Consider the following 27,632-nt stretch of genomic DNA (forward strand, 5'->3'; position numbering starts at 1 on the left):
AATTTGCTCTTTGTTGTTTGTTTTTTTTTTTTCCTGGTGATTCCAGCTCATCTGGGCTCTGCCTACAAATATAAACCTTTTCCCTTTGCTGCCAAGTAGCCTTCCAGTGTCTGAAGGGGGCCTATAGGGATGCTGGGGAGGACTCTTCATTAGGGACTGTAGTGACAGGACAAGGGGTAACGGGTTAAAACTGAAACAGGGGAAGTTTAGATTGGATACAAGGAAGAAATTCCTTCCTATTAGGGTGGTGAGGCACTGGAATGGGTTGCCCAGGGAGGTTGTGAATGCTCCATCCCTGGCAGTGTTCAAGATTAGGTTGGACGAGGCCTTGGGTGAGATGATTTAGTGTGAGGTGTCCCTGCCCATGGCAGGGGGGTTGGAACTGGATGATCTTAAGGTCCTTTCCAACCCTAACTATTCTGTGATTCTATGATTCTATGTTAGATTCTAGGTATCAGGTCTGAATGTTCACCAAGACTGTCATAATGCTCATCAACAGGATGAGCAAGAACATGAATATTTGTCTGATGCCATTAGACAGTCAAATGAACCCGAGGGACAGAAGGAAAGCTGCAGAAATCCTCAGGGCGGAGATGTTTCCTTGCTTCATGTCCTCCGTGTGTGTCTGCAGCAACCACAGCATCTCAGAGGACCTTTCCTCGCATATTTATTTCTATGCAGCGGCCAGATCCCATTGAAACAAGTCTTGATCAGTTGAATTTTCTTTTATCCAAGTTGAACAGGGTGCCATGAAATTCCTTTTTGTGTTTTGATGATGGAATTTCAACCTGCTGATTTACCCTCCCTTGCAAGGTTACTCTGGTGCAGTGTTTGAAGAACTGGGCCCGTGGCCACAGACAGAATTTAACTGTAATTAGAGCAATATAATTTCTCTTTTGTGGAAAAGGTCACAGCCTCACAGCATGAGTATTTGCACTGGAATTTTACTTATTATTTTTTAATTCATAAATAATAGAGTAAGTAATTTTCTATTTCTTTCTACAGTTTTACTTGCTCCTCTTATGAGGCACAACAGCAAATGGTGAGCCAACTTCTAACTGTATTTACCATCTGGCAACCTCATTTGTCATAGTTTAATAGCACAAGCACTTGCAAAAGGCAGGGTTTTTTCTGCACTCCAGATCATGGAACAAATATATTGTATTCCATCTGCTTCTGTACAGGTGTCTCAGAATAACTTCTTCAAAAGAAAAGGTTCTTTGTTCACTCGGAGGTTCACAGAGCAGAGTACAAGGAGAAAATAGGAAAAGGCAGATGCATATGTTGGCCTTTTCTTCTACTCCATATTTCCTAGGAAGCTTCAGTGATTTCCACTGGGCTCTGTTTGCTGCTCTGCATTGCATGAAAGGACTGTGCAAGTAGGGAGGTCTTTTGCCAGATCAAAAACTGTTCCAACACAGTTTCCTTTATTCTTTATTCAAGGTTGGGTTTTTCTTTTTCTCACCCCCAAAAATAGCATTTTTCAGTTCAAAAAAGGTATTTTATTCAGTATAAATCCAAAGTCTTTACGTAGGCTTCAAGTCTTAAAAACACTTAAAATATCAAAGGAATCTCTGAAAGTGGAGAGTGGTTTAAAAGCAATGAAATAAGGTTTTGTTTTAATATATTCAGTACTGGGTGTTTCTGTCAGGTGCATGTGGGCATTTGTTTATCCTTTAATTCATCTGATCCTCTTTGGTGAAATGGCAGTGTATTTTCTGCCCTTTGAGGAAGAGCAGTAATATCCTGCTTCGATCTCTCCCTCGGTTTCTTCCACCCCTGCCGATGTTTGCTGATACTCCCACAGCATCTTCTGCAAGCCACTGAAAAAAGGATGATTTCATATCACCCTCTGAAGAAGGTTTTGCTGGAAGAAGGATGATGCTGAACACGCAAAAGCAGAGACAGCAATACTTTCATCTTTTCAGAGCACACAAGGTGTGTGGTTCAGATCCCACCTGGCTTTTGCAGTGCGCTGTTCCCTGCAGGAGCGCTGCTCCTGTATTGCCTGGTGACATCCCTAGCAACATGGGAAAAGCCATGTATGCAATCCACTTGGGGCTGTCCTCATTTCCCCTTGTAATTCAGAAGCACAAGGGGTAAGGATTGACTCCAGTGAGTCATTGGCATTTCCACCAGGATCTCTGCCATTTGAAGCACTCCACACCCAGGCAGGGGTTCCTGTGAGGAGGTGCTGCAGCCTGAAACGTGTGACTCAATGGAGGCTTGCAGAAGCGATGAGCTACATCAAAACACAAATGTGTAATCGTGAGCCCAGAAAGGCTCTTCAAAGGGCATGAGCACGTTTACATGATGGCAAAACAAATGGCTTGTCCCTGTCCCCGCCAGTGTCTCTCGGCATGACCAGTGTTCTCCTGAACATCTATTTATGCAGCTCCTTTTCTCTTGCTCTGATTAAACACACCGCTGCTCACCTGAATGACAGCTTTTGTTTGCTGCGGTTCGCCACTGTTTGCCTTAAGGCTTACAGTGAAGGGACGAGCTGGGGAGGACAGGACAGGAGCACTTCTGTGAGAGCAGGACGTTAAAGTCACAGGTTTGTGTTGGTTCTGATGTGCAGGGTTTGAAAGTGTTTTCAGTGGGTCACTGATGAGTTCTTCCTTCCTGCCTCAGCCCCCGGCTATTTAGCTGTGGGTGCATTAGCAAAGCAGGATGATCCTGTCTGAGCTATTAATTCCTTTGCCTCAGTGGCAGACTTCTGCACTCGTAAGGGAATTGGAATTATTTCAGTAATAAAAGACATATTGGTTTTTTTTTTCCACATGATTAATTCCAGTCATCTGAGGCTGACCTCGGCCTTTTACCTGTCTATCCATAAGTTCACTTCTTTCTGCTAACAGCATTTTCCTGTCCAAGATAGGTATCTTTTCCTGTTCTTTTCTTTCCTGTGTGATGTGGGAGCATTGTCTGGCTCTCAGGAATTTCCTGGGGTTTTCTCATCTTTGCAGCCTATCCGTTAGGTGCCACAGGAGAAGAGAGATGCCCTTCAGGTAAGTGCTGTGGGGTGTTTCAGGTAGGGGGTTTAAATAGTGCCTCCCCACTGATAGCTTATGCAATTGCAGTTGCCTAACACTGACCAGCAATAGTGACAAGGGTACTTGTCACAGACTCTTTCTTTGTCCAATATAATAGAAAATAAAAAATGAAAGTCTCTTTGTTGCAGTGATTTCTATCAGAAGTAACTTTCTATTTCTCTACAGCTATAGAGATATAAAGGTACTTCATTGTCTGTGTAGTGAAACTCATTTTTGAACAAGGATGCTGAGGAAAAAAATCCTCACTCTGTCATGAGCTGTAAAGCTTTTCCATAATGCATATCCATGACAAGCTACGAGAAAGAGCTGTCATACATCAAATTAGATAGCAATGTGGAAGAGCTATCATTCAATGCGGTATCCGCAGTGGTCTCTGTATTTCTGTGTGTAAAACAGTTCCTTTGGGCCCTTTCAATTCCCACTGAAGGCTTTGAGAGACTTTTTTTTCCCTATTCGAGACAAATATTCAGCTCATTTAATCCCCTGTAACACAGAACTGTGGCTTTTGGAGGTGTCTTTGCTTTCCTGTGTCTTTCAGTGGCTCTCAAAACTGCCACTTTGACAGCTTCATTATTTGAGCCGGCTGTTCGGATTGACGGGTGGGTTTATTTATTTAATTTTTTTTTAGCCTTTTTTAACTTAAAAAAAAAATAATGAAATTTGCTGAAGGGAAGTACAATTTTCTTCCTAAATCAGAGACGTATGCACGGTATAAGGAAAAATCACTGCCATCTACTGGGGGCCCTGTGCCATGGGACCAGAAAAGCGCCCACTGTGGTTTCTGAATGCAGCAGCCCTGGAAAACCCTTTGCTTGAGCTGCCCAGACCCTGGTGCATTACTTTTACCAGCTTGGAGGGGACTCACTCTGTTCAGGAGATAAAGCATTTAATGCTTTTAAATGGCTCTTTTTGGACTCACACAACCCCCTCCACTGCCAGTGTTTCCATTTCAATCAGTGATATCTCTTCCTTCTGCCCAGCCTCAGCCGCAGGGGTCTTGTTGCAAAGCTTTCTGCCTTTCTCTTCTTCTGGGCTGCAGCACAGGAGGAGCCACAGTTTGCCCCTAAAAGCTTCCTAGTGTGGTTTTCCAGTACTACAGAAAGGAGAATAGCATTTAATGGGAAGTTTGAAAAAGCATAGCAGCATTTAGGCATCTGAAAATGCAGCACATCACCAGTTTTCATTACAACTTGAAGCATTCTGCCTTGAAGCTTTTGTGCCAAACTCTATTCTTTTCTGTGCCTGTGACACTAAGCAAAGTATTAGTGTAATCTTTAACTTGGTGTCAGTGCCTGTTCCCAGAGAAGAGGGAAAGTTGAATGGCTCTGTAATGTCTTTGATGAGATCTAAGCTCAGTTTCTGAAATGTTAATAGAGAGAAGGCTGGCCTTGTCCAAGGGCTCACTGTCGTTAGCCCCACATGGAGTACTGCATCCAGCTCTGGAGCACCCAGCATAAGTGGACGTGGAGGCCACAAAGATGCTGAGAAGGCTGGAGCAGCTCTGCTGTGAAGACAGGCTGAGAGAGGTGGCTTGTGCAGCCTGGAGAAGGCTCCTTAAGAGGATACCTTAGAGCAGCTCCAGTGCCTAAAGGGGCTACAGGAAACATGGAGGGGGGCTTTGGAAAAGGGCCTGTAGGGCTAGGACAAGGGGAATGGCTTTAACCTGCCAGAGGGGAGACTGAGCTGAGCTCTTAGGCAGAAGCTCTTCCCTGTGAGGGTGCTGAGGTGCTGGCACAGGGTGCCCAGAGAAGCTGTGGCTGCCCCATCCCTGGCAGTGCTCAAGGCCAGGTTGGACACAGGGGCTTGGAGCAAGCTGCTCTAGTGGAAGGTGTCCCTGTTCGTGGCAGGGGTTGGAGCTGGAGGAGCTTTAAGATCCCTTCCAACCCAAACCATTCTAGGATTCTGTGAATATCTGATGGAGCAAACATAATGAAAAACTGTACTGCTTGCTGTCAGCAAATAACAGATCAAAACTCATTCATGCTCTTTCTTATCCTGTTCTTATTTTTCTCTCTTTTTTTGTAATAATTAGAGTAAGATGAACAGCATAAAGGCTCTATGGCATACTGCCAACCTCTATTGCCTTGAACAAGATAAATTGTTCCACTGAACTTAGTTTTATGGCAATTCCTGCTTGATTTTCCTATATTTGTATTTTCATTGTAGCTGTTCCCAGACAGAGGGGAAAAACTGAACATATTAAATCCTATGAATTCTCTGAAATGCCAAACAGTAAAAGCCTATGACTCTCTGATGGCCAAGGCCAACTGAATTTTTTTGTCTGAATCAATTTGCATGATGCAATGAACAATTAGAAGAGCAGGTGAAAGCCTGGCTGTTGCTTTGACCCTTCAACTCAGAAGTCTGCACATCTACCGGTGTCATTTTCCTTTCCATGTTGAATTGATCATATCTGAAAACAAACTTCACAAAGGGAATCGATTCTGTGCTTTGCTTCCTTCCACTTCATCTTTCTGTCCATTTGCCAGAAAGACAATAAGCCCTATCAACAATAGTGCAAACATGAGCACTGGGCGTTAGGAAATGCTTCCTTGCAAGACTGCTGTCATCACCTCAACCATAAACTTCGGATGCTCAGAAGGGTTGGGACTGATGATTTATAGAATGTCTCTTTAGGAAGCTTTCTTCTTCTTTTGAAAGCAGCTCGTAAGAAAGTGTATTAAAATGTTAACATTTCCAGGAAAAGATTCTGAAGACAAAAGAGGCTAAAATCACCTATCTAAATATCTTCACTCTGATAGATTTATTCAGTGGAAGGGGTGAAGTCTTTTCTATTTTGTTCATTTTGAGAAATGCAGACCCCAAAGCGTAATTCATCTGAAGAAGCACATTTTAAATAGCTGCTAATGTGCTGTTACAGAAGGAAATGTGCTATTCCATGGCAATCCTAATTACTGTGCAACTGTATTTCATTCTGCACTAGCAATGAACCGATCCGATCGTTTAAACTCGCAATAATGGTTTTGTTATTATGCAAACATCTAGAAAAGGGTCCATTAAATTGGCTATTTGATCATGGGTTCATAGATAGTGAAGATGAAAACACAGTTCCAACATTCTCTACTTTTCAGTCCAAATAAAACTACAGGCTACAGCTGAAATTCCCCTGCCTGGATGCACCTTAAAGGGCTGAAGCTGGGCAATGGGGCAGCTGCCAGATGTGGTCTGTGGCCACCTTGCCAGGCAGGGGCAACAGCAGCCATGAAGGCCCTTACTAACCTCTGCTTTTCCTTCTCTCTTCCTTTCTCTTCCCCCTTATCCTCCCCTTCACCTCCAGAAATGCTTTCTGGAATAGTGGAGGGTTTTACATTTCCCTCCCAAGAACATTTATTCAGCCACACAACTCATAAATGAAACACTGGGTTCTGCTAATGCAATCAGCTGCCTTAGCAGCTTATTTATATTTTGTCTTTTCTTTCAGCTTTTTTGCCTTTTAATTATCTTCCTTTGTGATTAAGGGCAGTCACATCCTAAATTCAATCACCCTGAAGAACAATATGAAATGAAGAAGTTTAATGTTTTATTATAAAACTCTTCCAGGGGATCCAGTGATTCTGTAATTTTGCTATTAAGAAATTGCCCTTTTCAGTTGTCTGCTGCTCCCCTTTTCTTTTCCCTCTGAACAATAAACTGAAGAACATTCTCAGTTGCAGGATACAAAACATGTACTTTCTGTACCAGAGCACCACAGCTTTTCTTTCTGCTTTTCAATTCGTCATTTTGTCTGATCAGTAAAGAATGAGCTGTCACTTTTTGAGAGGAACTCTGAGATAAAGCATTCAAAGTAGGAGAATACCAGCCAGACCTCTTACAGTTTACAGGAGAAGGAGAACTGGGTGGAATGGTTCACTTTGGGTCCATATGCAGTGAATAGAACAATATCATACTAGCGCTGTGTTGAACTACTATTTCAATGGCCTCTTTAGCAAGTTATCAGAGGTTTCTTTCAGCTTGACATCAAAGTGCCTCTCTGTTCCTCTTCTGAATCTCCATGTAGCCTGTCTTACCTCAAGAGGTAATTTGCCCACAGAGGCACTCTATCAGTGCTGGCCACTGATGGATGCTGGGTTTTGGTCTAGTCCTTCTGCTGTCTGCCAAAACCCTTATCTAGAGAAGGCAAGAAGCAGGAGTCAAACACCTCCTGCCAAGTTCCTGGGGATTTTGGGTGCCTGGTTTGCAGCTGTCTGCTTGTGAAACCCTAAGCTATGTCAGACAACAAAGACATGCCTTGCCTTGTTCCACTGGGAATTTCATCAGGTTATTCACTGAAATCTCATCCTCTTCAGACAATGCTCCTGATACTTCTCTTTCTGTTTCTCTTACAGTTTGTTGCTCATCCCAACTGCCAGCAGCAATTGCTCACCATGTGGTATGAAAACCTCTCAGGCTTACGGCAGCAATCTATAGCTGTGAAGTTCTTGGCCGTCTTTGGGGTCTCCATTGGCTTGCCCTTCCTTGCCATAGCGTACTGGATCGCTCCCTGCAGCAAGGTACAAACGCATTAAGGTGCATGGCTTTTATGGTGTGAATGAAGTCACATGTTTTTCTGTAATATGGTTGGGAAGTGGTTCTTGCTATCCTCTATCCTCTAAGATTGCCCCAGAGGAAAGAAAGCTTGCAGTGTTGCTTGATATACACAAATGGAGCTACTAAACATGGTTTGAGGTTCATATTTATGTGTAAAACAGGTGGCATGAGGGGAGAAGAGGGTAAGATGCTGGGTGACAAGAAAAGAATAGCAGCAAGAAATAGATAGGAGATAACAATGTGGCAGTGGGATGAAAAAAGAAATGAAAAACCACCAAAATGGGAAATGACTAAAGAAGATTTTTATTGCCCTTTTAGTTAACTCTGATGTTTAAACTCTCATTCCTTTTTATGTACTTCTGTTTTTTTAAGTACCTAAAGCCTTACTCAAAGCTTCTTTCTTCCTTTTCCTTCTTCTTTCTGATCTTGTATTTTTAGTTAGTGGAGCATTATTATGGCACACATGCCTGAAACTTTGGCAAGCCCCAGGGGACTGCTTAGTTCTGCAGAGAACACTAGACTTAGTTGTACAATCTTCAGGATTTTGAGGGAAAAGATGATGAGACTTGGAAATCTGCCACGTACCTAAATAGGGCCGTACTAAAGCTCACAGCATCAGACAGAGCAGAAGAGTTTGCCAAGACCTAGAGGTCAAAGAACCAGAGCCAACTATAGCTTAGTTAAAAGCTTGAGTGGTCTGTGGTATGAAACCCATAGTGAGGTTTTCATCCTGAAAGAATCTGTTCTTCAGGATAAATATGTGTGTGGCTGAGTGATACTGCTCTTGCTATGGAAGAACAGGGAGGCAGGGTAGATCATTTTGCATTCAGCAATAGCCAGCAACATCATCCATTACAAGGTAGAGGTCTTCAGCAGGAGGCTTATCAGAGGTACTTAAATTTGATCAAAATGAACCCTGGCACTGCTAATGTATTCAGGATTCAAAGCATCTTCTTCCATTTCCTTTAAAAGCCAGTGGGGAATCCTTTCTAAATTTGTCAAGTCCAAGAAATTATAGATCCACGGATGGGTATTAAGGAAAGGCTGTAATTTGAAAAGATTTATGTTAGTGCAATCAGAAAACCCTTTTGCAAACAGCCTTGCAGAACATCTGAGGTGGCAAAACATGTTTAATGCTTGCTATCCTCCAGAATATCTTCAAGGAAAGTACATTCTGTTAGAGGAATTGAGTTTGCAACTGAGCTTGTAAGTCTTGTTCTGCACAGAGCTGTCTTTATCAAAACCAATTTCAGTGTCAGGGGTTCATTCACCTCTGGATGCACAAACTGTTGACAAGACCTGCAGAGTGTCAGCCCATCCTATCCTGAAATCTCTCTGCTGACTCATCCATCTCATGGAGACCACGTCAATGAAATGAACTGTTGCTTGGTATGTCGGTGTCCAAAACGTGTTTCACTGGTGATCAAAATAGATAAGAGATAGAATGGAAAAATTGCACCGTCTGCTGCCCAAAAATGTAATAGCAAGAGCAAGTGAGACTGGACTGTGCAGAACTTCAAGAGCTTCTTGCCTCTGCCCAGTTGAAGGGCACATTCAAATGTTATAACACTGGCAGTGGTTGCTTACACACAGCTCTCATTGCCTGGGTTGTTCATGTAGCCATGCTGGGGATTTATGGACTGCAGCTCTCACTGTGACAGACTCAGCATTGTTTAAGCACCAAACCTGAATAGTTCACTGCACCTAAAGCTGGATCTCTATCTTTCTACTCTGGGTAATTCCCTCCCCAGCTGAGCTACATAAATTTACTGCAATATTCTTTATGCTTTGCTGTGAGCATAATATTGATAATATTAACGTCTTTTTTCTTTATGATGGTTCTGTCTTTATTTGTTCTTGTCTCTTGGGTTAATTTGCATTTGGAAAACTTGGTTTCCATATCACATTTTATATATTTTCATTTTGACATGTCTGCACCTTTCACTATATTCCTATAATATAGATAGGGTACTAAGTCATGAAATGGGCTATTCTTTGAAGAGTGAACCTGTGTATTCACACTGTCAGTGTTTCTGTCTTAACAGTGACAGGCAGGCACTTCCCTGCAATCCCAATTTGATGGAAGATGATGTTTTGATTTTTAACCATAATTGAAAAATTGATACATCCAAGTAGTCACACACCTTGAGTTTAACTGTATCATATTGATTGAAAAATATCTTGTTGTCATAAAGCATTAGGCTGACTGAAGGAACTGATGCTCCATTAATTTGTTACAGAATATTCTAGTCAATGCATTGGCATCCTGTACCTCTTAGCTAAAAATCAGATTTCTGAGAAGATGTTGAAAAGCATCAGCTCAAGAAAAAATTGTAAGCTTTCCATTGTAATACAGGGAATAAAATGCTGATGTAACACTGACTAAAGGCAGACTTTTGTTAAATCAATAAAGAACCGAGTGAAATTACCCATAGAATTCATTTGGTTCTGTAATGTATGTGATTATTTCTCTGATAACCAAAGCTAAGCTACTTTAATCTCAGGTCTCTTTTTAAAGTTTCTGTAGGCAGCAAAAAAGTAAGTATTTGGAGATAATTCATAGTTCAATAGACAGTGCTGCTTCTTTTTTAGTGAATTCAGGGTAGAAATGAGTCCTGTACAGATTGCTAATGCACTTTCTTAAGCCTTTGTTGGTAAAGCCCCATATACTTATCCCTCTCTACTCTTGCAATTTGAACTCCCTCAGACAGGAAAACATTTGAGATTATGACACAACAATTAGGACATTGTTCAAACACATCCCATCACCCCATCAGCTCTGTACTGGGAATGTAAGTTCTGCTACAAAGCATAAATCTACCCAACACCAGCTGTAAGAAGCTGCTGAGGACTCACACCAAGCTTTATGGCAGAGGAGTGAACCAGCATCGCAAGTGTTGGGATTGGTTTAACACACTTCATTTATTCCTACATCTGCCGTAATATTCCTAGAGAAAATTAAAGAAACTTGGGGTTTGATTGAGTGTGACACCTACATACTTAAACACATCCTTACTGGCCTCAGAAAAGAGAGAACCTGTTAATAAGGGGTTTTATTATCAAGTCAGTAGATATTAAGAAAATTTTAAGGATACTATGTCATCAATGGAAATGAATCAATGAGTAATATAGTGCAAAAAGGTCCCATTTGCTCTGAGGGCGTTTTGGAAAGGGCACATACAGGATGGCACTTCCAATCTATTGTGTCCAACACTGCAGGCGTCAGTCTTTGTGCTCCGAAAAATGCTTCTAGCCTGACAGTTTTCTGGAGTAACGTTTTCTTAGGTCACAGAAAATGTAAAATGAAAAAGTGTTATTTAAATTAATTAATAAAGCAAGCTTTTCAAGAAGAATGGGATCAATATTAACTGTAGTGAAGGGATCTGCTGCTCTGATTCTTGGCTTAATGCCTTGAAATAAACCCTTGTGTTCTGGAGAGTGAATCTTGAGCTTTTGTAGTAATAACAAGAGGAGGCTGTCATATCAAAGCATATTACAAACATTAAAGAATACTTAAACTGAAGGCTATTTCCTACACATTGTTAATGAACCAAGAATTCAGCATTAATAAAATATTCTAATATATAACAATGATGTAAGGATGGGAAGAAGACCCATCATTAGGATTTATATTGCCACACATGAGTACATTCGTATAACATGTATACACACAAGCATGTCTCTTATATAAATGCCCTGTCTTTTCATTTTCCACTTGCCATATGGCCAGGACAATTAGATATGTTATTTGTTTATAAAGGAGCAACGTAAGATACTGTCATGCATAGAAAATCATCCAAGGGGCATAATTTAAACTGCCAATGCATAATGTCTAGTAATAGCAGAGAACAACGTGAACAAATCAAAGCCACATTTAGTTCATAATCTGGAAATCGTTTCTGAATCCTTTTCACCATGGTCAAATGGTTCCAACTTCCATAGGAACATCGTTTCAGGAGGTAAATAAGGGAAAATAGATCTTATATCTTGTATGTTTCATTGCAGCTGGGTCGGACCCTCCGAAGTCCTTTCATGAAGTTTGTGGCACATGCAGTTTCTTTCACAATCTTCCTTGGACTGTTAGTAGTGAATGCATCAGATCGGTTTGAAGGAGTGAAAAATCTCCCCAACGAGACCATCACGGATCACCCAAAACAAATATTTAGAGTCAAAACAACTCAGTTCTCATGGACAGAATTGCTGATTATGAAGTGGGTATTGGGTAAGCAAAACCAAAGTGTCTGTGAGTCCTCCAAGATCGAAGAAGACTTTGATCTTGGTCACTGCTTTTGAAAACACTGAATGATGCTCAGCAAATTCTCACTTTCCTGATTTTCCATGTTGAATGCCATAGGTGTTGTTTGTTTGCCTCTTGGTTTAATCATTACATCTTAACAAAGGTAATATAGTCATACAAACTCATAGCTTTGCTGTAAGATGTTGTTATATCAAAGGTGAGCAGAAAGAAATGTGTCCACTGGGATGTGGGTGACCACCAAAATCTTTTATTACCCTGCCATGACATCCATTTATATGAAGGATGAATGAGCCTCAATGATCCTCACTGAACTGAATAACCTCCGGTTCTTCATCTGCAAGATGGGTAATTTTTTGTAAGCTATTTATGTCCTTGTAATGAACTCTGAGATCTAGTGATGAAAACTGTTAGGTTTATAAAAGTTGGATTTTATTAAATCCATTGTATGTATTGTTACTGGTGAAGGAACAGCACAGCATTCACATCTTCTAAAAGAAATTCAGTTATCCAGCAATTATAAAGTAGGGTTTCACATGGATAAACCCTTCAAGTGCAAAAGTATGTCACATACACAGGTTAAACTTCCAGGGAGTTTTAGGCAACTTCAGGTATATTACTTTTCCTATAGGCATAATTTATTCCTGGCAGGTCAGCTGTCTTGAACCACTCATCCAAACAAGCTCAGAAGGATTTATTGGGAAATTGAGCCTACCAACCCTGCAGAATCTTTGTCTGCCTCTTCTGTATCTATTTTTACTCACCACCATGATCTTGAATCTCTTGGAGCAAATTCCACTGTTCCATAAATACTGATGGCATTAAACTCCCTTGAAAAATAGGATAAGGCTGCTCTATCTGATGGCTTCCTAGCCACCATTTCTTTGTTCCCTGTCCCCACAATAATCAGAACCCCATACAGGATATTAGGTTAGAAAATATGGAATAGATGCCAGACTGGATAGAGTAAGTCTGTAAGATGCATTTTAAAGATGATACTAAAACAGTTGGACCAAGATGATTAGATTTCAGACCAGGTATTCTTTTCTTATAGGCACTGGGTATCTGTCTGCCTGGTAAGTACCTGAGAGACGAAAAAGAAAACATTTAATTTGAAGCTAAGGTTTTCACTTTTCTGGGAGAGAAAAAGCGATTCATTGTACAGATTGCTGAATATAATGAGATTTTCTAATGACTGCCTACATCAGCACTGGCAATATTCTCTGGCCATTATACCTGTCTCCCTACATAAAGCCTTCAAGTGATGGTTCAGCAATGCCATGGTGAAAGTTTGATGCACGTGGTTTGTGGATAGCTGTCACAGGGGCTTTGCCATTTGTTGAGCTCCATATGTGACCCTGACCTTAAAGCACTGTAAATGCACTAAAGGGGGAGGACTGCCCAGCATTTTTGGTGCAAAAATCTCACAGGTATTATAAATATGCAGATACAAGTAGAAATATAATCAAATAAATGTAAATTTTATGAAGAAATATCACAGGTAAAGCTGCCAAGAAGTTATTTTCCAAAGAGGCAAATGGAAATGCAAAGTTTATGTTAAAGTATAATAAATCTAACTCTTGTCTACTAAATACACATAGCTGTATTTAAGCCTACCAGACAAAACCTGCGGTTGCTGTCTCCAGACTCAACAGTGTATGTGTGCTACCTACAGTTTGTTTCATAGTATGATCAAAAAGTGTAATTTCATTTATTCTCAGCCTGCAAATCCCTTCCTTCTGTTTCTCTTCTTTCTCTTTCCTCCTTCACGCTGTGGCAGCAGTGATGATTGCTGATGGTACATTACTGGTTCCAACAATAGCAGGCCGTTTTTGAGAAATTAGCTTACAGGTCCCTGATCTTGGTTCTTTTTTGGGGAGAAAATTGGCTGTCTGCATTATCTGCCTGTCAACCATGAAATTATGATGCGTGTTCAGAACAGCCTTATTCGAGGAGAATGTGTTACATTAGCATAGCATAGTGCGGCCACAAGCAAGCACAACCTGTAACAGCAGTCCCTGCAATTAGTCTTGCTGGAGATACTGAAAATTGATCCATGTGTGTGTATCTTAAGAGAAAACTACCAGTAGGAGAATTTCAGACTGGGATTATGCAGAATGATACCATTGCCATTTCCTGCTCCCAACTACTTGTAATGGAGGTGGGTAATGAAGTAAATGGAGCAGGAGCAGTGACTTTCAGCCAGGCAAGCACTTCATCCTGCTTTACTTTCCATTAGCTTGCACCTCTAAAATGGCTATAGAGCATTGCTGGATCAGCCAGGTAATGCTGGTAGCCCATTTAACATCCCCATGCACAGCCAGATAGCATTTTAGGTGGGAGAACGCCTTTCTGGTGTCACTCCTCTTTGTTATGAAAAAGCATCCAAGAGCTACAGATTGTAAATTTGTCATTGCAGAGAAAAAGCATTCTATGATGCTCTGAGAGGAGAACTTGCCCCTTTATACATGGGGCAGAGCAATTTCAGCTAAAGCATCTGTGGCTCGTATGCCTTGGCTACCTCTTCTTTTCTCTCCCCTTCAAGTGAGGAAGGCTGTGATTTTCCTTGTGCACAATAGGGACAAAAGTGAGCATTGGAAGCAGGGAGGTTTATTTAGATAAAATCCCCACTGCAGAAGCAGCCAAAGTAGCAGTTAAGCTCTGGGTAGACACAGTCTGAGCACAAATCTCTCTCTTAATCCAACAGCCTTTTGGTGGATCCAGGAAGGCTCAAAATCAACTCTGCACCATCATCTGCTCGTGCTTTATGTACCCGGCCAGTGAATATAAAACTCAGACAAACTGCTCCTTTCTGTGAGCAGGTGGTGATCAGTACTTCCTGTACACTTCCATTTTTCTTCCAGATGGGCTGTGCCTGTAGCTTGACTCTATTGTGAAAAGAGTGGTTGGGATCACTCAAAGAATCACCATCAGAAATGGCAGCAAAGTGATTTTAACACAAATTTATAGAAGTCTGATTCAACAGAATTTGGTGCAAGGTTCATCCTACTACATACAAAAGGAAATGGTGTCAGAATTGATAATGATTTATACAGAATCAGGCTTCAGTGTTTTATACAGAATTGGACAAATGTGATGTGTACAGAAACTGGGGATGTAAGGGAATAAGGAAGACCCTTCTGTTGAGTCTTGAGGTTCAGAACAGACCCCCTTGCTTTCTAAACTTCTGATAGAACATAGGTGTAGCTGGATCTAGTTTGAGTGTCAGACTTGGTCAACAGTATTCATTTAAAGGGTTACACATGTCAATCAGCAGCAGTTTGCAGTCCTAAGGTGAATCACAAGATTTCTAGCAACACTTGATTATGAAGGCTAATATACACACACTTGCAATTAAATACCTAAACCAAGACAGGCAGATATATATGTATATATAAACACATACACACATATATATACATATACACACACATAGGTAGGCATATAAATATTTATATATATGTATAAATGGTCCTATTAAAAACTTTCCTTGGATGCAGTGAAAATACATCAGCTTTGTCAGCATTCCTCAATGAGCAAAAGGTTGAGCATCAGTGAGCAGAAGTAATGGCCCAAGTGAAGAGTCCCCCTATGTCCCACTCAGAGGGAGATGCCTGGTCACAGCCTGCTGTGGTCCAAGAGAGCTCTAAGGTCCTCTCCCTTGGGACCATTAAGCTGCTTATATCCCACCTCTCTGTGTGTCAAACGCTGGGAAATGACCTCTCCCAGAAGCACTGAGACCTCAGAAACTTGATACTGGAATGTAATTACATCCTGGCAAACCTGCTTGGCCTCATCCTCTTCCCTTATTTCTTACATCTCATCTTTAAGTCCCATCCCCTGAATTTCAGCTGCTTTTTCTCTTCTCATTTTTACTTAAGGAGAAGCTTCGACTTGCTCTCTCACAATGTATACACAATTACCCAGGAGTTCTGACCAAGTAATTACTGTAACTTTTCTTCTTGTCCTGAATGGACATTTTTCCATATGTATGGATAAAAAATGATTGCCACACCGCTGACAAAAAGAATGATGTAAATTACAGCCCAATAGTGTGATAACTCCATGGAGTGATTCTAATTTTAGTCAGTCTACTCAGTTTTAGACATTTCTTCATTAATCTGTGACTTAGGTATATTAAGTGACCAAGATTAGAAACAAATTTGGATGGGAGAGTTAATATTTAAACCGGAAAAGACATTTTGGGCACCAGTGAACAAGTGCTTTGGTGGGCAATGTTACCACCCATGTGATGTTTCCAGAAGGGCTTTAGTACCTTTGTACAACATTCATGCGTAATGCATAGGATGAATGGCTCCTACGTATCACTTCTGGAATACTTTTTTAAGCTAGAAATGTTTCTTTAATATTTTAAGCTAGAAATGTTTCTTTAATATTTTATCCTGGCTCCAGGACACTTCCTGAGAAACCAATTCTTCCACCTTGTTCCTTAAGCTATATATTATTAAAACTTACTCTTGGTGCATGACAGCTTGGGATGAAGTTCCTGCTTCCAGTCTGCCAAGCACTTGAGGACTCAAGGAGAAGAGCTGGGAGGCTCCTCTCCTGCCCTCCTTCTGGCTCTGCTCAACACTCAGGAGACTCCGGCTCTCTCCCAAGACAGATCTATATGGAGCAGAACCTATAGCAACGTACATGTCAAGGGGCCTGCTTGGAGATTCCAGGTCTATGGAGGGCACCCGCTGTTCCTTGGCCAATGGTAGTATCAATAATTTAGGTTTCTTTTTCTCTCAAATCCTTCCCCATGCAAGGACTGACAGCAGGAGCTCTTCATTCCTTCATCCTCCGGCTAGATTCACTCTGACTTGTTTCCTTCCCTATAACTCAGTCTTCAACTGCATCTCTTGGGACATCACGTGCTTCCAGGAGTCTCTGAAGTAGCCAAGCAAATGCAATTACATGCCACACCACGAGAGCTTCCAGCGAAGAGGATGAAGAAGAGTTCACAGAAAGGACAAGGTTGCAGGGAGCCACATGGAAATTGGCAGGCACTGCTCCTGCTTGGTTAAATGTGAATTTTACTGCTGCTATGGAAACAGGATTCAATAGAGTGCAGGAAATATTTATCAGTGGGTTAAATATTCTGCTATTTTAGCTATTCAGAAGCAAGATTCTGGCTCAGAAGCCCTGCTGTGATTGAAATTTGGGCAAGTTACTGAATTTGACCTGAGCTCTTGGCTCCAGTTTGCCTGCTGAATTCACCTGGCCTCTCTAGAATTGCCAGTAGAATATGGATGTCAAATGCTTGAATTATCTGGGTTTGGTGCTTAGGTTTATCTGTGAGCCTATTGTCAGAAAGATCCTAATTTCAGTGTTTTCAAAGTTCTAGTTCAGACTTGAACGTATGGAAATTCATTACTATTTTTTCCAGATAGATCAGCAGTAGGATTTTCTATTGTCCTCGTTTCTGATCTGTGCTTTCTCTGACAGCACCAGAAATCTACTTTACCATTGACTCACACAGTGAAATCTTGATGTTTCCACCCCATAATGCACAAAAGGAAACATAAGCTCTAAGTTTTGATGATTTTTAGAAGTTTATGCAGACCATTCTCAAGAAGTTTGATTCAATTGAAGAGTCATTTGTTGCTCTCTTAGAAGCTACTGTTAGCCAGGGAGCAGGTCTGCCTGAATACAAAAAGCACTTTCTGTGTTTGCCCTTTAAATGTGGTCTGTCCTTTCCGCAGGCATGATATGGTCAGAGTGCAAGGAGATCTGGGAAGAGGGTCCACGCGAATACGTGGTGCACCTCTGGAACCTGCTGGACTTTGGGATGCTCTCCATCTTCGTGGCATCATTCACTGCCAGGTTCATGGCTTTTCTCAAAGCAACCGAAGCACAACAGTACGTAGATCAGTACGTTCAAGATGATGACCTCAATAATGTCACCCTTCCCCCTGAAGTTGCTTATTTTACTTATGGTAAGATGCTTTTCGCTATTTAATGCTTCCAGTTTCCTAAGGCTAATGTGTGGCAGTGCTGAAAGCAGCTTTCAGTTTGTGATATTTATGTGGCTTTTTTTCTGATCAAACCAAATTATTCTGCTTAGATGTACCCATTCCAGCCATCTTCCTAAAGGGACAGAAAGGAACTGATATCTGAGCCTCATTCAGTCTCTGATCTTACGTTAAGGCCACATTCAGGTCAATCACATCCTGATATAATAGCTTGAGCAACAAATAATTGGGAACTGAGAGTGAGTAGAGTATAATTTAAATCACAGATTAATGAACCTGCTTGGCTTTCCAAATGTGAGAGGAGGGAGATGTGCGAATATACGTAGGATCTGGAGCTGCATTTCTAATTGTTGGTGCACTCTACACCTCTGTTATATCCAACACCTGTATAATGGGAATACAAACTCCAATTACACCCATAAAGTGCTGCTCCTCCAAGAGAAAAACTTTATTTTTGGAGAGCCTGTATCATCTGCCAGCATTTGGAAATGCGAGCAGCAACATAGCCTTTAAACGTTCTTTTTGATGGCTGAAATGGTTTCTCTTTGATATTCATAAATAAATAGAGCTTTGCACCTCAGTGTGGGGACTGGATTTATTTCATGCCTCTGCAAGCTTCAGATGTAACCCTGAGCAAAATCCATGGGGATTCCCACCATTGTGCACAGCCATGGGCTCAGCTTCCTGCCTGGTGTGTAAGCTTCCTTCTCTGCCAAGCCAAACAGGAGGCCACTGAGGTGATAGACTCATAGAATCACAGAATAGTAAGGGTTGGAAAGGACCTTAAGATCATCCAGTTCCAACCCCCCTGCCGTGGGCAGGGACACCTCACACTAAACTGTATCACCCAAGGCTTCATCCAACCTATCCTTGAACACTGCCAGGGATGGAGCATTCACAACCTCCCTGGGCAACCCATTCCAGTGCCTCACCACCCTCACAGGAAAGAATTTCCTCCTTATATCCAATCTAAACTTCCCCTGTTTCAGTTTTAACCCATTACCCCTTGTCCTGTCACTGCAGTCCCTAATGAAGAGTCCCTCCCCAGCATCCCTATAGGCCCCCTTCAGATACTGGAAGGCTGCTCTGAGGTCTCCACGCAGCTTCTCTTCTCCAGGCTGAACCCCAATGTTCTCAGCCTGTCTTCATATGGGAGGTGCTCCAGTCCCTGATCATCCTCGTGGCCCTTCTCTGGACTTGTTGATGTGTGACTTGATGATGATGTGGTTTTATTCTCTGTGGTTTGCTGCTGACCCATTTAAAGTAAGTTCATGACACTAAGGTGCAAAGGGTCCAGAGCAGAATGTCACAACCAGACCCTGCGAATGCTTCCATCTGCTGCTTTTCCTTTGGCTCACATTACTGCAAACAATGCCTAAGTTTACTTCTGTGTTGCATGTTTTAGCTCTGAGTTACAATCTTTTCATCAAGAAGCTCAGTTGATGCAAGGAAACTTACAAGCTATATTAATATAAATGTTCAAATTTTCAGTAGATAAAATAAATGATGCATATCTGGTATCGACAGGAAGCTTTTTGATGTAGAAATATTAGAGTGACTAGACTGCAAAGATTGGTTTTAATTTAAAGATAACATGAAAATGATACACTTGATAGTTATATCTGCTCTATCTGAAAGAATATGAACTTTCTTATCTAATGGTAGGGATAGAGATCTCAGTCTCCTTAATGTTTCCTTTCCAAATATTGACACGGTGCCATATATCCAAATCTATAGCTAAATTCCACTGTGGTGGTTTTGGTTCTCCATCCCAAGAGCTTCAGATGGAAAAGGCATTGATGTACAAGTAGGAAACAGAAAATATCAACTTTGTTTAAACCCAAGCTGTTTATTTGTTGTGTGACTTTGGTAACTCCCAGCGACTCGCTCGTTTCCCATTTTTGCCATGTAAAAACCACAACTAATTCTCCTCACCTATATTTGTACAGCACGCTGAGGACTTCAGTGACCAGTGGTTTGTTGACTTCAGTGACTTGTTCCAAAACTCTTTATTTTTCCTTTAACTCCTGGCCAAACGCAAGGTTCAGTCTTGACAAAGGGCTCATTTATCATAACAGCTTCCACCTAACGCTTTTTGTTACTAATACCTAGTGTACATGTATCGTTTTAGCCAGGAACAAGTGGCTTCCCTCGGATCCTCAGATCATTTCAGAAGGACTGTATGCAATAGCTGTGGTACTCAGCTTCTCCCGCATTGCTTACATTCTTCCAGCCAACGAAAGCTTCGGCCCCCTGCAGATCTCTTTGGGGAGGACTGTGAAGGATATCTTCAAGTTCATGGTCATCTTCATCATGGTGTTCCTGGCCTTTATGATTGGAATGTTCAATCTCTACTCCTACTACCTTGGTGCAAAATACAACCCCGCGTTTACAACGTGAGTACCTATGGAAAAGCAGCTGGATTTCTCAGGGGTCTATCTGCTCTGGTCCATTGTTGCTGCAAGGTCTGCTCAGATAGTTGCTAATACAGCTGTGCGGGGAAATCACATCCAGATTTCACTTGGGAACCTTGTGCCACAGCACCAAGGCCTGATCACAGGGAGGTGTGTAGTTCAGAAAGGGTTATTTCTCAAAATCAAAATAACAGATCAGGAAAATGTGTGGGACATTCAGTATAATGAGTCAAGAGAAGTGGGGAAGAGGTTAGACTTAAGGTTACTGTTCTTAAAACTGCAAGCCTAAATGTATGTAAAAAAAGGGAGAATTTTGCCTGTCTGAAGTTGGTTTTAGGATAACCACCTGAGCGCAGCTGCAGTTATTAGCTGCAGTTATTAGGTACACATCTGCAGAGCCAGCTGCTAGTTATGCTGCTCTAAAAAGCAAATAAAATCAGGGTGCCTAGGATGTGTTTTTTAAATCCGGAGTAGGAACTTTCCATCAAAAGCCAAGTGAAAGCCTTGGGGATGTGGTGGGGACTTGCCTTCCCACACACCCGTCTGTGAGGGAAGAGGAAATCTTGGCGTAATGTTTTCCCTTCCCCTTCTCTAACATGCCATACAGTGAGCTGGGGTTTAGCTCATACCCCCTCTAGGAGAATTGACCTTTTCAGTGTTGTTTCTACCCCACAGGTGGCTGTTTCCTTCCAAATGCACAGCAGCCAGTTTTATCACACCACCCTCCTGTGCAACACGTACCCTGTAACGTGGTGTCTACCTTCTCCAATTGAGCCAAATGTGCCCTCTAGACCTCTCCTGTAGCCTCAAGATACATTTTAATGGAAGGATTTATGAGGCCAGATGCAATTACATTTATCTGTGCTGGGTAGTAATGTAGAAGAAAATTGGGTATGTGGGATGTGACTTGCTTCTTATTTGAGGAGAGGGAGATGCCCTTGAAGCACAAGACTTAATAAGAAGTTGAGCTGATACCATCCTTGACTGCCTGGTGGCACAGTAACCCTTGGTTATGGTATCCCCAGGCACATTACTAGAGAACAGTCACTGACTAATTCCAGTCTCTGATGCAATGCAGTGCAATAACTCTCTCATTAGCACTCATTACCTAAATGGATCTTCCAATAGGTACTATTTTTGATTGAAATAATGAGCAAACATTGACTAAAATCATGATTGTTCATTGGAGTAAAGATTGTTTAAATGCCCAAGGGATGCTTAGATCAGGGAGAGTCTTGTCAAAAGGCAGTGCTTTTTCTCCTTCACTTCAACCTGGTGACTGCTTATTCTGGAGGGACTTCAAGTTGTTATGAGCATAAATTTCCCTTTTAAGAATTTGGAAGAGGTTTCAGATAGACTTACTTTCTTCTGATTATTTAAACATACGGGAGCGTCAAACGATGATCAGTGAAAATGAGCCCTTTCATCATGCGACACAAAGAGAATAGATTAACATTCATCCCAAAATCCTTCTCAGACGCTTCAGTCAACAACCTAGAAACCCTGAGGTACAGTCTCAAACACTTTTAATAAGCTAATTACAAGGTTATAGTGGCAGATGGGCAGCTACCAGCTCTAGCGATGTTTCCTTCTCTATTTTTCATGAGCTGCCTATGGGTCTTGCTGAAGGTGCTGGGTTCCTTCTGTCATTAACTTGTTTATGGAAAGAAGATTTCAGTATGAGAGCTGAATAGGGAACTCAAATGTTCATTCTTTGAAAATTCAGTGGGACAAAAGGATCACGCTTGCTTTGGTGTCCTCATAACCGTGCTGTGACTTCAGGGGTGTCGTTGAATGCCTATCCATGGTGGTACGTTTGTGAATTCTAATGAAGATGGGTGAAATCTGACAAAAAAGCAGGTTTTATACTCGGAAATATGGCTGTTCACCTATTGGGCCCAATTCTCAGAGGTCACTTGGCTAGTCATGATCAAAAAAGACACACTGAATCTGTGTGCTAATTGATTGTGGCCCGTTTCGAAGGGCATTGGATTGACAGCTCACTGGGTAGCCTCAGCGAAAAACCTTAGGCAAACAGCTACTCACTGAAATAACTTTGAGTCACACATTTAAGAGAACCAAGCTCCCCAGGACAGGATGCAGGCAGAAAAGAGCGTACATTTGTCCAGATAACACTCAGAGGGAGTTTCTTGCTGAGATCTCATAGTGAGAGTGAATGTTTGGTGAATTTCGCTTTCCTCTTTCCTTGCTACTGCACTTTTGAGATCACGTGCTCCGTTTTGCTTGTGTTGCCATCTACAGAGTAAGCGTGTGGCACCCCAGTGGCCTCTGAACCCAGTTATTATGCAAAGGTTTTGTCATTTCTTCTATTTTAATGTTCTGGGTGCAAAGGAACCAAAGACGCGGTGGACTTGGCTTCACCCAGTTAAATACAGAGATTACTTCACTAACCAGGGTATACTTTCAAACTGCTTGGAGGTTCTGCAATGCTGAAAAGTCGATCAGTTTCCACGACAGTTGCAACCAACCCCAGCTATGTTTATCTGTTTATTGCAAGCTGTGTACAGAACACAGCTCTTGAAACAGCCTGTAATTAAGAACATGCTATGCAAACAAAATCAGAATGAAGGCAAGGCTGATTGTGTTCGTCTTGCTTTCCGCATCACAAATCAGGCTGAAGGGTACAACAGGAGGTTTTCTGTCTCCCTTTCCCCAAAGGGAAATGTGACTCATTGCTTGGTGCCAATGTTACTTCGAGGCTTGAAGGCTTTTTTCTTCTCATTTGCCTTTATCAAAATGCAATATTTGTGTAGATTATAACGACTGCATCGCTTTTCTGGCAGTGTTAAATCTCAACCAGTCAGTTTAAGGAAGTAAATCTGAAAGGATGCATGAAGCTTTCTTAGAAAGGACACAAGATTGACATGAAATCATAGCCTTGTTGTGATCTGTTTTGATGAACAGCATGCTGCTGTTTCGAAAAGCGGGCAAAACCGCAACAAGACGGTTGCTTATGGTCTGTTTTCTGCTTGATGCAATATCCTTGTTTAACTTCTACAGGGCTGTGTGTATTGAAACAAGAAAGACTCTCTTCTCTCTTCCCACTGCAACAGTTAGCTCTGGCACAGCAGAGAGAGATTGGAGTGTACCCATCTCTATCAGGAGCATTACCACTTCATTTGTCTGCCTTTGAGAAGGCTAAAACACCAACTGACCTTGCAGGGAGGGGGTATATTGTTTAGCTGGCAATGATGAGGCACGTCAGCATCTTGGAGTCTTTGGGAACTTGGCTTCAGACATCCTCGTCTCGTGTTTTAGTGACATGTTCTCAAAAAGTAACCCCAGCTGATGTTCCCTGCTACCTGTGCCAGATCTCACGCAATTTGGCAGTAATCTAAAAGGGAGAAGGAAAGAGCCATCCAGCCTTTTTGGAGGGTAGGGATGGATTAGTACAAGTTCTCCTTAGAAATGTTTCTTCCATAAGAGGAGGCCTCCATCAGCATAGGAGCATTGTTAAGCACCCTTTTGGGGTGCTACAGATCAGGCCCACCTCTCATAACACCTTCCCAGTCCCAGCGCCATCAGCACCGGTCCCTTACCCTTACTGACACTGAAACAGGGATTATGGACATGTGCATGGAACCTGGCACCCTGGCCCTTGCCTGCTTCTTCTGCAGTGCTCGGGGCAGACAAGGCCACTCACAGTCTTTAATTAACTTTTCAAGGAGAACCTGGCATCACTCCAGTACAAAGGTTAATGCTTAAGCTGCCGAAAAGGAGCGGGGTTGACAAGTTGTATTAAAATCTGCCTGCAGGGAGGAAAGCAAAGGGATCCTTTCCAAATTAAAAAGGGAAGGTTAATAGCAGGGTGCAGCTGGGATCAAGGAAGGGGGGTTATGGCTTTTATTACTTTGATAAGTGACTTAGGTGGTGGGTTTCAAAGCCACCGATTTCTGGTGTTATATGTGTTCCTTAACTGGAATGTACAGAATAAGCACTGGCCAGATCGCTACCATAAAACAAGGGTATCTGACACATTAATGCCAGCTACTTTTTGCTGCAGATGAGGGCAGGAGACAAAAGCAGAGTATTAGAGAAGAGGAAATGTCCAGAAAGTGGAAAAGTGATGGCACTTGTTTGCTGCACAGTTATAGCTCATCCCACAAGTGTTATCTTTGCATGGTGTCCCAGTCTGGTGCAGAACAGCAAGGGGAGGGGAGGAGAAGATGGTATCTTTGACTAAAGACAAAGCCACATTTTAAACGAAGTTGTGCAACATCTATTTGAAACACCACCCAAGGTTACTCCCCACAAGTTAATGCAGTTATACTCACTGAGAATGACACCTAATTTTTACTGCAGCCATACTACTACTTATAAATAGAACATAGAATACCATATGGAGGGAGATAAATACCAGTTTGCTTGGGCAGAAAGGCACTGCCCAGTGCTGTGCACCAGCCTTTCAAAGGGTCAAAATTAATTTCTCTTGCTTTTATCCATGGTGTAATTGATACTGCCAATGATGTAATGCTTATTGTTCCCTTAGGATACGCCACAGTTTGTGTCTATAATCTGTTTTTATAAACAGATTTAGCAGGATCAGTCTGCCACCCCAGTACAAAGTGGTTCATCAAAACAGTTTGTCAACGGCATTGTTTTCTTAGGGGCGTTTAAGTCCTGGCAGGTAGGGGGAGAGAGCAGGCAATTAACTCTTAACATGCCCAGTATTGTTCAGGGAACGCAAAATCACTTGTAAATTAAAAATGCACCACTATCACTTCTTTCTTCCTTTTCAGCTGTGCTTGCTCCTCTCTGCCGCTTACAGCTTTTGACTCCTCTGCATCAGGCTCTTTTGACCTGTCAGTCCAGCTGCAACCTTTCCAGCCCCACTTCTCCTTGTCCTTGGCTTATTCCCCTTTTTTACCCCCCTATCTTTCAACCTTATTTTCCTCGATTCCTTTCTAATTTCAATCAAGGGTCATAATCAAGTCAAAAAGCCTCTCTGCAACATCTCCTACCACTCCTTAATCACAGATTTGTGCTACAGATTCTTGGGCATCTGACTTCTTTACAGTCCCATAGCAGGGTGGAAAGAAAATAGAGTATGGTCTGGCGATATTTGCAATCTGTGTTCTTCATATTAAATCAGAACATTTCATTCATTTCTTCTGGGTAAAATGTAATGCTTCTCTTCTGCCCTGGAAACTGCATATAGGGTGGAAGGTCAGACTAGGTTCCTCCTTTGCTTTCCCTGGTAATCTCTGCCTGTGTTCTCTGGATGAGAAAAAGGTGAGTGAGTGGAAGTAAAAAGCCTTACCCTAAAAGTTTCAAACTCTAAGCTGCCCATGAAGAAGTCATCCTTAATAAGGTCACAAAATTCAAGTGGCAAATAATGCCCCTGAGAGAACAGATGGAGCAAAATGGGGACACTGTAATTTTATAGTGTTAATCAGAAATCCTATTTCCTTACCAAATCAGGGAATATTTGGCATATCCCTGGGTGATGGATAATGGCTTACAATGACTGTGCCAAGGCATCATATTTATATTGCTGGATTGCTGCTTTTATTATTAGCATTTTGCCAGGCTTACCTGGTGCCAACTCTCTAAAGTGATTGTTTCCTTTATTTTTAGGGTAGAAGAAAGTTTTAAAACCTTATTCTGGTCAATATTTGGCTTATCTGAAGTGATATCTGTGGTGCTGAAGTACGATCACAAATTCATTGAGAATATTGGATATGTACTCTATGGAGTATATAACGTGACTATGGTGGTGGTGCTGCTTAATATGCTAATAGCCATGATCAACAACTCCTATCAGGAAATTGAGGTAAGATAAGAAATTAGATTACAAACTCAACATACTTAATTATCACTGATAATGGAAATGTTAAAAAGCAAGGAAGCTGTAGCTTATTCCAAGGTTAGAGTGCTTACAGCGTGCAAATTTAAGGCTGTGTCTGTCCCGGTATTAAAACTGAATTAATAATTAACAATAAATCATTTTTAGAACAATTTCAACTTCCTTTTTTTAACGACCTTCTGTGAGTAAATCCAATTTCCTTTACATGTATTTAATGAAAGTGCTTTGTGATATTTTTCACTCCCTCTGTTGGCTATGCTTATTTATCCACGTGTTACCTTAGCTGCATTGTTCGCTTATGATAAAGTAATACTGTCTTTCCATCCTGTTCACTGCTTAAACACTCAGGTCCTTATAGGTCTAAAGCTCATATATGCATACTTAAGATTCCCAATTTTCCAAATACCAAGCATGCAACATAACTGCATGGACATTCACAAAAAAGCAATTTTTAAAGGGTATCAACACAGCCCTGAATATGAATATGTTTCTGCAGAATGGTGTTTGCAGGGTTTACCCGGCCTTGTTCAGTAGTATAACTATTAACAGACTGGATTTGCTAAATGCTTTGGACTTAAACAACTCTCTGCTAATGTGAATAAAGGCATAAAAAAGGCATTTGGATAATGTTAATGCTGAGTCACCTCTTCTGATTTGTTAAATGTCACACTTCTGCAGCGGGGTTTGTATTAATGATTTGTTCTCATCTCCCTTAGAGCTTGACACTGCAAAAGCCCAGAGCTGGAAATATTTTGACTGATTTACCCATGTACTGTAGTGCAAATGAATTCTACCTATCTTGTGTGTGCTGTAACTAAGTCTAAACGTCAGAGAGACCTTAACCTGTGTTCTCTGCCCCAGGAGCTTTTTCTGCATGTAGAAAGCAATGTATCCAAAGGTTTCTAATCATTTAAGATACAGCATCTTCCTGAATCCTCTTCTGCTGAAAGAAGATTCACTTCTGAAGGTGTCACAGCCTCTTACTGCATTTTCCTAGTTTATTGTAGTAGGTTTCTGAAGAAAAATCTCTAAAGATACTGAACAGATGGCCTACATTATCTTCCCAGTTTAAACTCTGGATGACCATTTTCCTGGAAAAATGCTTTGTCATTCTTAGTGATTGTGTGGAAACTTTCTAAACTTTGTTAAAGACTACTTTTAACTATCAGCAAGCAAAACAAAGGCGAGCTATTTGACCTGGATCGTCCTACCTGAGGACTGGGGAAAACTGGTAAATCTCATACTAATTCATTCCAGTCCTCAGTGGCAGGGAGACCAAAGGTAGAGTCAAAGAATCACAGAATCATCTAGGTTGAAAAAGACCTTTAAAATCATCAGGTTCAATTATTAACCCAGCACTGTCAAGCCCACCACTAACCCATGTCCCAAAGTGCCCCGGCTACACGTCTTTTAAATACCTCCAGGCACGGTGGATCTACCACTTCCCTGGACAGCCTGTTCCAATGCTTGACAACCCTTTTAGTGAAGGGGTTTTCCTGCTGCAACTTGAAGCCATTTTTTCTTATCCAAGGAAATAGGAAACAGTCTATTTAA

The 27,632-nt window shown here is 41.6% G+C and overlaps 1 protein-coding gene across 3 annotated transcripts in view; it reads left to right on the forward strand.

Moving 5' to 3' along the window:
* Positions 1–27,632, forward strand: part of TRPC7 (transient receptor potential cation channel subfamily C member 7) — a 77,759-nt gene that overhangs the window by 40,025 nt on the left and 10,102 nt on the right. For all 3 annotated transcript variants that reach the window (XM_061457022.1, XM_061457024.1, XM_061457021.1), the window contains exons 4-8: positions 7,403–7,567; positions 11,610–11,826; positions 17,568–17,801; positions 19,969–20,233; positions 25,850–26,045. In XM_061457022.1, the coding sequence (XP_061313006.1) occupies positions 7,403–7,567; positions 11,610–11,826; positions 17,568–17,801; positions 19,969–20,233; positions 25,850–26,045 (1,077 nt within the window). The remainder of the gene's footprint in view (positions 1–7,402; positions 7,568–11,609; positions 11,827–17,567; positions 17,802–19,968; positions 20,234–25,849; positions 26,046–27,632) is intronic.

The sequence above is a fragment of the Pezoporus flaviventris genome, unplaced genomic scaffold (genome assembly GCF_033815535.1).
Source record: "Pezoporus flaviventris isolate CSIRO_AGI_PZ_B2104156 unplaced genomic scaffold, CSIRO_AGI_Pfla_v1 ptg000023l, whole genome shotgun sequence".
NCBI classification, from domain to species: Eukaryota; Metazoa; Chordata; class Aves; order Psittaciformes; family Psittacidae; genus Pezoporus; species Pezoporus flaviventris.